General features: G+C 42.6%; 1 protein-coding gene across 4 annotated transcripts in view; it reads left to right on the top strand.

Annotated features, from left to right (window-relative positions):
- Positions 1-11,645, top strand: part of invs (inversin) — a 22,549-nt gene continuing 10,904 nt past the window's right edge. Inside the window, exons 1-8 of one of the 4 annotated variants that reach the window (XM_079694323.1) lie at positions 1-18; positions 166-238; positions 945-1,051; positions 7,443-7,536; positions 8,316-8,482; positions 9,714-9,887; positions 10,493-10,660; positions 10,819-10,999. In XM_079694323.1, the coding sequence (XP_079550449.1) occupies positions 1,049-1,051; positions 7,443-7,536; positions 8,316-8,482; positions 9,714-9,887; positions 10,493-10,660; positions 10,819-10,999 (787 nt within the window). In that variant the 5' untranslated portion in view covers positions 1-18; positions 166-238; positions 945-1,048. Of the gene's footprint in view, positions 19-165; positions 239-941; positions 1,052-7,442; positions 7,537-8,315; positions 8,560-9,274; positions 9,631-9,713; positions 9,888-10,492; positions 10,661-10,818; positions 11,000-11,645 lie in introns of those variants that run through there. The other 3 variants (XM_079694324.1, XM_079694326.1, XM_079694325.1) reach the window with 3 other exon arrangements.

Below are 11,645 nucleotides of genomic sequence, written 5' to 3'. Positions count from 1 at the left end.
CACTGTGACCAAGGAAACGTGAGTGACACTTCCTGGTATTTGCTTGGCTTTGTGGGTGGTGTAGTTTTCTGAATAGCCAAACGGCTGAGTCGGATGTTGGAGAAAACTTCAATCATGGCAGTTTTATGCTTGACAACAGTAACGGGACTTGTAGTGTTTTGTCAGCGGCGATTCAACGGGACTCCTTATGAAGAAAACTTTCTCAAGATCTTCATCTGAGAGTAAAGGAACTTTAACGGTAAATATAACACCGACGAAAGAGGAGTGTAAAGGACTTGTCATTACAATAAAATACCTTTAAGATTATACTCATTTTATTCACTGTCACGCATTTGTGCTTCTTTAGCAGCCTACGCTTATGAATAACTGATTTCTCTTGAGTAAGGGGGATTGCATCATTATGCCTAACTTTTTGTAAAACTCAATGCGACCTATTTTCCACCAGCTAGCAATACGTTTTTAAGCTTTAATATGCTGTCTATGGTTTTAGTTGTTGATTAAAAATGGTTGTTACACAACACTTAGTTAGAAAACCTTTAGATGGATGGATGGATGGATGGATGGATGGATGGATAGATAGATAGCTAAGAAAATGTAGGCATTCAGTAAGGAATGAGAGATAAAGCACAATAAAAAGCCAGCTTTATGTCTGGAGTGCTGTTAGAGGTAATGCAAATACACGAAAGTAAAGTAAAAAACGTTAAATAATATTTGTATAACTGCTGCTAAATCAAACACAGATTCCACAACTCAATACCAAAGACACTGTTGTCCACAAAAGATTATTGCACCTCATCAGATAAGATTTGAAAACTGTTGTCACAAATAATGTCACTGAGGCATCCTCCCTGTGTCTGTAATCAGTTCAGTGTGCTGGCAGTTATTTGTGTGAACAGGTGGGCTTGTCTCAGTATGTGAGTGATCCTCTTTCTATGGCCCAGCAGGAGCCAGGATCAGGGCAGGTAGGGGACCTGGATGTGCAACCACACCCACCAAGGATGCACTGAACTGAGAAACATCTGCTGAAGTGCCCCCCCTTACAGCAGCTATGGTAAGAATCCAACACACTCAAAGCATCTACCCATATTTAATGAAGTGTTCTATTTACCAAAATAGTTTTTTCTTATTTTTTGGTGTATCTGTCAGTTACCTCGGTCCCTCCACTGTACTACAGTTTTGTAATTCTTTCTCTAGAGTCAATACCCCTCAGACTACTTATAACAAACCTAATTGTGTGTGCTGAAGGTCTAATTGTTAAGGAGATTAAGGTGGAATGTTGAATTGAATCCCAGCATTAATATTTTATGGGCTAAAGCTGTCCATAGGGGGTTCACAGTGTGTGAGCAACTCACAGATGGAGACAGAGCAAGATTTCTCTCTCTCTTCCTGTCAGTGATCGAGTAAAAAAGAGCTGCAGAAAGTCATTTTTGTATTAGTAATGCTGGGAAATAAGTACCAAATAAGCATCACGATATACAGAAACTATATTATAATATATCACAATATGTGCTTAGGCATGTAACAAAACTGGTTGAATTGACTATACTTGATTTAGTACTCTACTGTCTGTCAATGTGAATTCAAACTGAATCAATTACTTTTGGTGCAATTATCAAGAATTTCATAAATCTTAAGCTTTTCTTAAACTAGAAAAAAAACAACATCCCCATTATTCATGTTACTAAGAGTCAGAACTAAACATGGAGAAGCAGCGTTCAGTTATTATGCTCCAAATATCTGGAACAAACTCCCAGAAACCTGCAGGTCCGTCCGCTGCAACTCTGACTGCTTTTAAATCCAGGCTGAAGACTTTTCTTTTTGTCGCTGCTTTTAATTGCACTATTCACATCTTAAACTGCACTGTAACTTTTATCCATGTTTTTATTTTTGTATTGTTTATTTTATTATCTTTGCTTTTTAATGACTGTTTTTAAATGCCATTTTCTTAATGTCTTTCATTTTTTGTAAAGCACTTTGAATTGCCTTGTGTTGAAAGTTGCTATATAAATAAACTTGCCTTGCCTTACTAATATTCATTGATTAATATTGGACTCAAATGTAGTCAAAGTGAATTGGTGAATATGAGTCTGGTAGTTTGCTTGTCTAGTAAATATGCATGTCTTTATTCTGATTTTGAAGTGCATCATTTCTCCCTCTATTTTTGGAAATAAGAAGTACGATATATTTGAATCCACATCCATAACAAGTTGAACTCTGATGTAATAAATAAACTGGAATGCTACAAATTCGTAATTTTTAACAATGACTAATGTAATTTGGGTTTTTCAAGGAATTGATCAGTCTTTACCAAAATATATGACCGATGCCTTGTACACCAGAGCCAAATGGGTCTTTTTAAATTGACTGCATCGTCTGAAAAAACAACAAAAAGGTGTTTTATTCACAGTGACATTTAACAAACAAATCCAGGCTATCTTTTAATTTGAGAAGCCAAAAACAGCAGCTGGCGCTTGTCTTATGATTTCTTTATGCATTGAATTGTTATTTGTAGACTAACCAAAACAAGATCATAGCATGGGAATATTTTTCTTTTAATCACATGTTACAGAGTACATTTAAGTTTTGACTAGTGTGTATTATGTCTTTTACTCAGCTGCAATCTACACATGAGTAAATATTTAGGCTCGTAACCTTACATTTGTACTTTGGAGGGAACCTTGTCTGAAGACAGTGATATCACACCAGTTCAGCACAACCTCATATCACTCTGCTTGAAGTCTAATTTGATTTGTCCATCTTTTCCTATTTTGCCTTTTCATCCCTTTTCTGTTTTCTCCATCTTTTTCCATTTCGTATTGCTTCCATTGATTTTTTGTTTGTTTTTCCAGCTGATTATGTCCCTGTACTCTGATTCGCCGGTGGGCACATTGCTCTCTGCACTTTAATTGGACATTTAATTAGATCACAGTTTTAGTCCAATTAGACTCAGAGGTGCTGGGAAAGGATATGGAGGGGAGAAGAGGAAAAAGTCCCCAAGCTGCTCCCTGTCTCCCTTCCCCCTTCTCGTTCTCTCCCCTCCTCTTCTCACTCATTTTCTTCTTCTGTCTTTTTCTGTCCGCCTTGCTTTCTCTCCCCCCCTCCTGAGGGCGGCTCATTAGTGATATAATGGGATGACACAAAACACACAGCTCCCCTAACTCTTAGTGGCTCAAGCCGTGCCTGAACCCCACACACACACACACACACACACACACACACACACACACACACACACACACACACACACACACACACACACACACACACACAGAGACAGATAGTGTGACAGGGACTGTATCAGCTCACTTTTGCAGTAGTTGTGCATTTGTTTTTGGTTTGGTTTTTAATGAAATCTCTCTTATTCTAATACCAAAGCTACGAAGAGGCACGTGAAAGTGTTTTGCTGTTATTAGTGCCTTTGATTATTTTGCAGGACCACCTATCATTCTGTCAGTCACAGCAGCATCGATCAGCCTACACACACACACACACACACACACACACACACACACACACACACACACACACACACACACACACACACACACACACACACACACACACACACACACACACACACACACACACACACACACACACACACACACACACACCACAAACATTAACGACATGCTGGGCCGAACCCTATCGACTCAGTGGAGTGCTCCGGTATGATATCACTAGACCTAATGAGACTAAGATAAGCCTCATTACCAGCAGCGCTCACTCTCTCACATGCCAGTCAAATGCAGGGCTATTCTGCACCAGTTTTAACTCCCCTATGGTTCCGCCCTCTCCCCCTTTTGTTGTCATAGTTCTCACACAGAGCTCTGTCTCAGAGCATAAACAACCCAGAGCCCCAGTAGGACAAACACATGGGCGAATGTAAACACACACCCAGATGTATTGGGATCTGCACACACTTGCGCTCAGGTGTAAGTCCTCGAAGGACACAACACCCTCTCTGTCCCTTAAGCAGTCACACACACCGCCTTCTTTTCTCGCTTCCTCCTAACCTCCGCCCTCAGGAGAAAGATAGAGACGTTTCAAGTTATTTATTATTATTATACGCATACAGAATAACAGTGGAGGAGCTGTTGTTGGCAATGAATATCTTGGATAATTAAATATGTATTTAAAAAAAAAAGTGAATCACCCAGGTTAAAGCAAATATGAAGCTTAAACATAAGAATTTGATGTCAAAATATAGAGCTGACGTAATAACAAAGTAAAATAATAAGCTACAACAAGTGTTATAAATGGAAATTAGAATGTTTTTGTATTCCTTTTTTAATGGCTGAGGTGCAATTTCAACTGGTGGGTTTCTGCTGTGAGGGAAGATGTGTGTGAATGATATAATCAGAAAGTCACACACACATCCTACACTTCATATACCAGATGTGTCATCCCATCTGTACGTGTGTGTGTGTGTGTGTGTGTGTGTGTGTGTCTGCTGAACGACAGGCAGCAGGCAGGGGTGTTTTAGCCACAAGCGTCACTACCTGACCCCCGTGGCTGTGAGATTGACAGCTGTGGTCCCGCCTAATTGCATTACTCTCCCAGGTGATTGGCTCACACCCTGGGGGCTCATTTGTCAGGATGCATTGTGGTAATGATGTAAATTAGCAGATCTATGTGTCACTCAGCCTTCTCGCCCCCTGCTGATTGGCCTCGCTGTGCCCCAGGGCCCGGCCCCCAGCTAAGGGAGCTAGCTCATTGGTCCTTTGGGAACCAGGAAGTCCCCTAGAAATATGTCTTTCAGAGTGGGCATCCCTGTGGGCTGATATTATCCTTCCTCCCACCTCTTTAACTGTCAGTCAAACCAGGAACTGATCCCTGCAGCCTCTATCTGAGAGATACACCCACACTCACACACACACTCACACATTTTCACACAGAGACATGTAGGTGGTAGGTGCACCCATAATAGCCCCATGTCGACTGAGAGCCTTTACACACTCCGTTATAACCGTATAAACGTACAAACCTATGGTGCAAACATATTGTGTGTGTGTGTGTGTGTGTGTGTGTGTGTGTGTGTGTGTGTGTGTGTGTGTGTGTGTGTGTGTGTGTGTGTGTGTGTGTGTGTGTGTGTGTGTGTGTGTGTGTGTGTGTGTGTGTGTGGAATTGAAATAAAGGCCACAGGCTCTGTTCCCCACTGCTAACACAGCATGCCTTAGCTATGTCCTCTATCAAAAGCAGACAACTTCACAGTGACAGACAGGCAGCTAAAGCAAAAAGAAATAGACCCACACACACACACACACACACACACACACTTGAACTCTCCGGTTTCTTTGCCTTGCCTGTTTGTTTCCAAAGCTTAAATTGTTAGTTATAATACGTGTCTGGTGGAGGCAGCGATGTGTATTACAGCTCTCCTGTAGTGTTGCTGAAAGGTTTGGTGGGTGTTTCTGGGTTCTTTGTTAAACTTACTGTGGTTATATGAGGCCGAATATGAATAAAGACTAAATAATGTCAGCATCAGCATTAATCAATACTTATACAGATGCACAATCACTGGGTCTGGACCTCAGCCTGTGATCAATAGTTTACTCTGAGTTATTGTCTTCATATTAACAAGCAGAGTGCTCCCTGAGGAACATGTATGAATGGCTAAATGAGACCACTCCAACCCTCTCAACAGGACCTGGTGTTGTTTTTACACCCTCCTTTGTTTGACTTCAGACACAGCATTGCAAAAGCCTTTTTGGATACATTTGGATGCACTGTAGGTGTTTCCAAAACACTCAGGTCCTCATGAAACTCTAATTGCCTGCTCTATGCGACTGAATGTCCCTCACATAGATCCAAGTATCGACTCGCGTCCCTTAAGTCAGTGTTTGTCAAAATTATGATTTTTTTTTTAAATCTAAGATTATTCGTAGATCAATTTCTATTTCTTGTGACTCAAAAATGCAGACAAATATCAAAACAAGTCACAAAATAACTGAAAAAGTTTGAAATACGCTCTTGTCATGAAAAAAATATACTGAATATAAGTCATCCGTGTAAGAGGATATTAATAACAGTATCATGAAATTACTCTTTGTGTAATGCGGCCATGTCATGTCTGCTATTTCTGCATGTGTTAGATATTAGTATTAGCTGTGTGTGTGTGTGTGTGTGTGTGTGTGTGTGTGTGTGTGTGTGTGTGTGTGTGTGTGTGTGTGTGTGTGTGTGTGTGTGTGTGTGTGTGTGTGTGTGTGTGTGTGTGTGTGTGTGTGTGTGTGTGTGTGTGTGTGTGTGTGTGTGTGTGTGTGCGTGCGTGTGTGTGTGTGTGCATTACTGACTGAGCAATCATTCTAAATTAGAGATGTTTAGAGATGTTTGTGGTTGATTTTGGTAAAGCCCCTGTAAAAACTCTCTCTCACGGAAAATAACTTCCCATGACGTGGCACATGTGCCAAACACACACACATAAACACACACCGATGCTCGCACACCCCTTTATGTGCCGCACCTACCATCCTCCTTTACCCGCTACTTTACAGTAAATGTGTTAACTAACCTGTATTCAGTCTCCGACACTACTTGGCAGAGCGTGAGAAAGCAGTGAGCATGATGGGTAATTGCCATGCTGCACGCAGTGTCTACAGGAGCAAGCTTTATGAGATGACGGCGGAGGAGGAGGAGGAGAGGGGGAAGATTTCTTTTGACAGTTGCACGTTTTTAAAACTGTGACCAAAGTAATCAGCCTGCCTACACTTTATCAATACTTGTTGTCTTGTTTAAAGCTGATATTAGGGAAACATGTCTATTTGTGTGGCCGATAATGAAAATGTCTTGGAGAAAGCGCAGATTGTGGCATGAGTTTGTGCCTCCAGCGTTTATGTGTTTAGGGGCAATAATTGATTTCTGTGTTGTGCCCCGCAGGGCTTGTCCCACATCTCTAAACCCACACACACACAACAGCATGCACACACACACAGCCAGGCATGCTGCAGTATTAATGAGACATGAATAAGACATGAAGAGAGACCCCCCTCTTACATGCTCACACAGGGTCTCCCCCTCCCCAGCTGCTTCCTGTCTGCAGATTACCCTGCTTTCACTGGGCTCTGGTTAAGTGGGGCCAGGAAGAGATTTAGCCCCCTCAGCAGGAGCGGACACACACATATGCTCATGGGCGCACACAACGTGCACACACACCCACACTTACTGTAATAAAACATCAGAAAGTATCTGCTTTATTGTTGTTGACATGGTTTTAGAGGATCTAAATACCTTTACACCTCTATCTTAAAACAAACACAATTAAGCAATTAAGCAAACATGTAAATGTTGCTTGTGTGAGAGTTGTGTGAGTTTTTTGTGGGATGTGTTTGCAGCTAAAAGAATGGTAAGGAAGCATTCTAGCCTCAGCATAATGGCACTGTTTTTAACAGCGAGTGTATGTTGTTGCAGTTCAAGTTGTGACCTTTTATATGTTTTCTTTGCAGGCGACGTCCTGCCCAGGACCCGTGGCTCTCAGCTCGCAGGTCCATGCCGCCGCTGTCAATGGAGATAGGAGCGCCCTCCTCAAACTCATCACAGGTAGATAAATGGCTTTAAACATATTACACTACATACAGCGTGTCACATCAAGACTCACTTTTATAAGAAGTAAAGTATTACTTTTCTTATTCCTATAAGGACCATTTCTTTGCATTTGCCCCATCTGTAGAGGGTCAGAGAGCAGGGACAGCTGCAGCAGCTGCTAGGAGTTTGGGGTTTTGCACAGAGAAATCAGAGCAGGTGCAGCATGGTAGATTGAACCGTGGTCCATCTGCTAAATTGTCCACTCTTCTGCAAAAGTGCTGACATTATCCGGACATATAGCAATATTGTTATGCAATCTTCCGAAGTCTTAGAAATGTCTGAACAAATATATTAACAGCCTCAAAAGATGATCATCGCATATTCTCTTCGTCTTCACAACCAAACAGCTTCCAGCTGTTCCAAGTACATTTTAAAATGTGGAAGCGGATTTCCTATTAAATGCAAGTAGTAAAAGGCTGCAATTTAAATAAAAGGAATTCCCTTTATAAACAATTTATAACATTTTCCATCACAAGCCACTTAATTGTACTTTTTTAATTAATTGCATATTCCCTTAAATCTTGGTCTCTATTAACGCTTACCTGCTGACTCAACCTGTGCTGTGTGTGTGTGTGTGTGTGTGTGTGTGTGTGTGTGTGTGTGTGTGTGTGTGTGTGTGTGTGTGTGTGTGTGTGTGTGTGTGTGTGTGTGTGTGTGTGTGTGTGTGTGTGTGTGTGTGTGTGTGTGTGTGTGTGTGTGTGTGTGTGTGTGTGTGTGTGTGTGTGTGTGCGCAGCAGAGCCGTCACTGCGGGACAGAGAGGACCAGTTTGGCCGGACCCCCCTGATGTACTGTGTCCTGGCCGACCGCCTGGACTGTGCAGAGATTCTGCTGAAGGCCGGAGCCTCGGTCAACAAGACCGATCAAAGCCAGCGTGCCGCTCTGCACCTAGCCGCTCAGAAGGTCTGAACATCCACAAAGACACGACGTACACTGGAGCTGCTTCACATCAGCCTATTTTATAGCATAACATTGTCAAAGTTAAGTCAAAACAATTAATATATGGATTGATTTTTTTTTTTATTCAAAATGAATATGAAGACTAAGTGGGATCTCTTAAACTGTGAGAGTCCAGTGGGAAGCCAGTGCCCCCTAGTGGCTGAAGTTGTAGTTTAAGAGTTTATGGGGGAGTATATCAACTGATTTATAATCCTGCCACACAAACACTCAAATGTAATTCACACACAGTCTTTGAAATATTATTATTTTGAATGGAGAAAGGGCCGTTTCAAAATGTTTTGCCCACCCTTCTATATCAAACAAGGAGAGATTCATGTTATATTCACTTCAGTCTAGACTGAGGAACAGTCAGAGGAGAAAATAATAATTAAACAGGGTGGCGGGTTGTCTCTCGAGGTATGTGGTGCTAATAATAACTCTTTATAACTCATTTATTTATCTGTGCCTCCTTTTATGGGAGTGTACAGATTCAGGAACATCATATCATTGAAGAAAGAGGGGAGGTAATTGGGGTCTGTCTCATAGATGGAGTGTGTGTGTGTGTGTGTGTGTGTGTGTGTGTGTGTGTGTGTGTGTGTGTGTGTGTGTGCGTGTGTGTGTGTGTGTGTGTGTGTGTGTGTGTGTGTGTGTGTGTGTGTGTGGGTGTGGGTGTGGGTGTGGGTGGGTGGGTGGGTGTGGGATGCTAGCGATGGGAAGCCCTGTCTCTTTGACATCTGATCAATAAGTGGCTGAGACAGGAAGAGAGGCCAGGGATTACCGATCTAATTGGACTGAGAATAGGGAGGACGGGAACACACACACACACACACACACACACACACACACACATACACACACACACACACACACACACACACATACACACACACACACACACACACACACACACACACACACACACACACACACACACAAACACACACACATAGTCTAGATGCATGCTCACACACTAGATAGATCTGTCAGACTGTGGCGATATGTTCAAATATACAAATCACACTCACACGTGCACACGGCACGGCAGCATCGTATCTCACACCGTGCCGTCCAGCGACAATACATCACCTGACAGGAGTGGTGAGAGACCAAAAGTAAGGAGGACGAGGATGATGGTGATTCACTAATATTGAGGAGAATTGGGGATTTCTGAGAATATTTTGCTCGTGTGTCGCAGGGGAATTTGCGCTTCCTGAAGCTGCTTTTGTCCAGGCGAGCTAACTGGCTGCAGAAAGATTTAGAGGAGATGACCCCACTCCACCTTGCCACCCGACACCCCTCCCAAAAGGCCCTCGCCCTGCTGCTTAAACACATCGGACCTGGAGAGGTTGACACCCAAGACAAGAACAAGGTAATACAGTGAAGATATACACTCTAAGTTGTTGGATGACGGTTTCCTCAGTTTGCCCTCAGTCAGAAACCAGCCAGTCTGGGCGTCCAATAACCTGCAAAGACATAACTGACAGACTGAAGATCTTTCATAGAAGCAGCAGGAATTTAATGTCACACACACACAAACACACAGAGGCACACTCACACAGCAGTGGACGACATAACAATCTGTGGCTTTGTCCTGTGTTCTGCTGATAAAACCACAAACACACAAACACACGGCCCTTTGTCCGTTTGGGCTGATTTGTATCTGACATCAGTAGTTGGTTTTGTAATAATCCAATATGCATCATCGTGTCAGATGACAGTGGTTTCGGTAAATCTCAGAATAGCTCAGTAGCCGTCATGGCAGCACTATCTGAATTACAATCTCAGCTCACTGCCGGATCTTCAATAAGAGCTTTGTGAAGCACGTAGCCCTCATAATTCCTGTCAGAGTGGAGTAATTTCTTTTAAAGTGAATGGAAACCTCAAACCTGGTTTTTTAACGGCCTCCTCTGTTTTAAACTCCATTCATCTTCTTGGGCACTTTTTATCTAATTTTCCCTCTCTTTGTCTCTGCAGCAAACGGCTCTCCACTGGTCGGCTTTTTATAACCGACCAGAACACGTTCGCCTCCTGATCAAGCACGACTCCAACATTGGCATCCCGGACAGCGAGGGCAAGATTCCTCTGCACTGGGCAGCGCACAGTCAGGAGCAGAGCGCTACACAGACTGTCCGCTGCATACTGGTACACACTACTGTACACACACACACATACACATTCATACATATACACACTCACATGAATCGGTCATAATCACATTTCATCTCCACTTTTTAAACAACAAAGCTTCTTTACTGTGTTTGTCTTTTTCTGTGTGTTTGTGTGTGTGTGTGCCTGAGAAGGAGGCAGCTCCCACTGAGTCCCTGCTGAACTGGCAGGACTATGAGGGGCGGACCCCCCTGCACTTCGCGGTTGCTGACGGTAACGAGGCAGTGGTGGAGGTGCTGACGTCTTACGGGGGTTGTAATGTGACAGCTTATGATAACCTCTTCAGAACCCCGCTGCACTGGGCAGCTCTGCTCGGTGAGTGAACACACTTCCTGTATGTGACCTGCTGCGGCCTGAATGACTGATACACAACCAACAATATGGATTTCCCCCACAAATGAATTGAAGCCAAAATGGCAACATTTATTATTAGCTGCACATTTAGATAATGTTTTTTGTTTTAATCCATGCTAGCATTGTGTCTCTAGGGCAAGGATACCATACTCGCTTTACTGTAGGGGCTGCTTTTGCAAAGTGACATAAGGTAAGGGGCCAGTTACGACTTTTAGGCTTAGGCTTAGCTTGGACCTCTGTAGGGAACTGTGGCACTTTAAAACAAATAAATATTGAGTCTTAAACTCTTTGATGAATTACTATGAAATTGTGTACAGACATTTATGGTCACAAGAAGATGAATCATACTGACTGTGATAATGGCTGACATTTTAAATCTTGTGCCAGGTGACATTCCCATGAGCATTGTTTTTGTGCTAATTAGCACATGTTAGAATGTATAACCAGGATGATTAGAATAGTCAAATAGAGTGGTAGGTAGGAGTGTAAGTGACAGTTGACTTTTGTTGACTTTCGTTGAGTTTCTTGCTTTTCTGTTACCAGTTCTGTGAAAGTCAACTGAAATTACAAGGGGCCTTTGTATAACCAAGCAGTTGTCCTAACTCCT

Source organism: Notothenia rossii, assembly GCF_949606895.1.
Source record: "Notothenia rossii genome assembly, chromosome: 7".
Taxonomy (NCBI): domain Eukaryota; kingdom Metazoa; phylum Chordata; class Actinopteri; order Perciformes; family Nototheniidae; genus Notothenia; species Notothenia rossii.
This window is presented reverse-complemented; position numbering and strand designations above follow the sequence as displayed.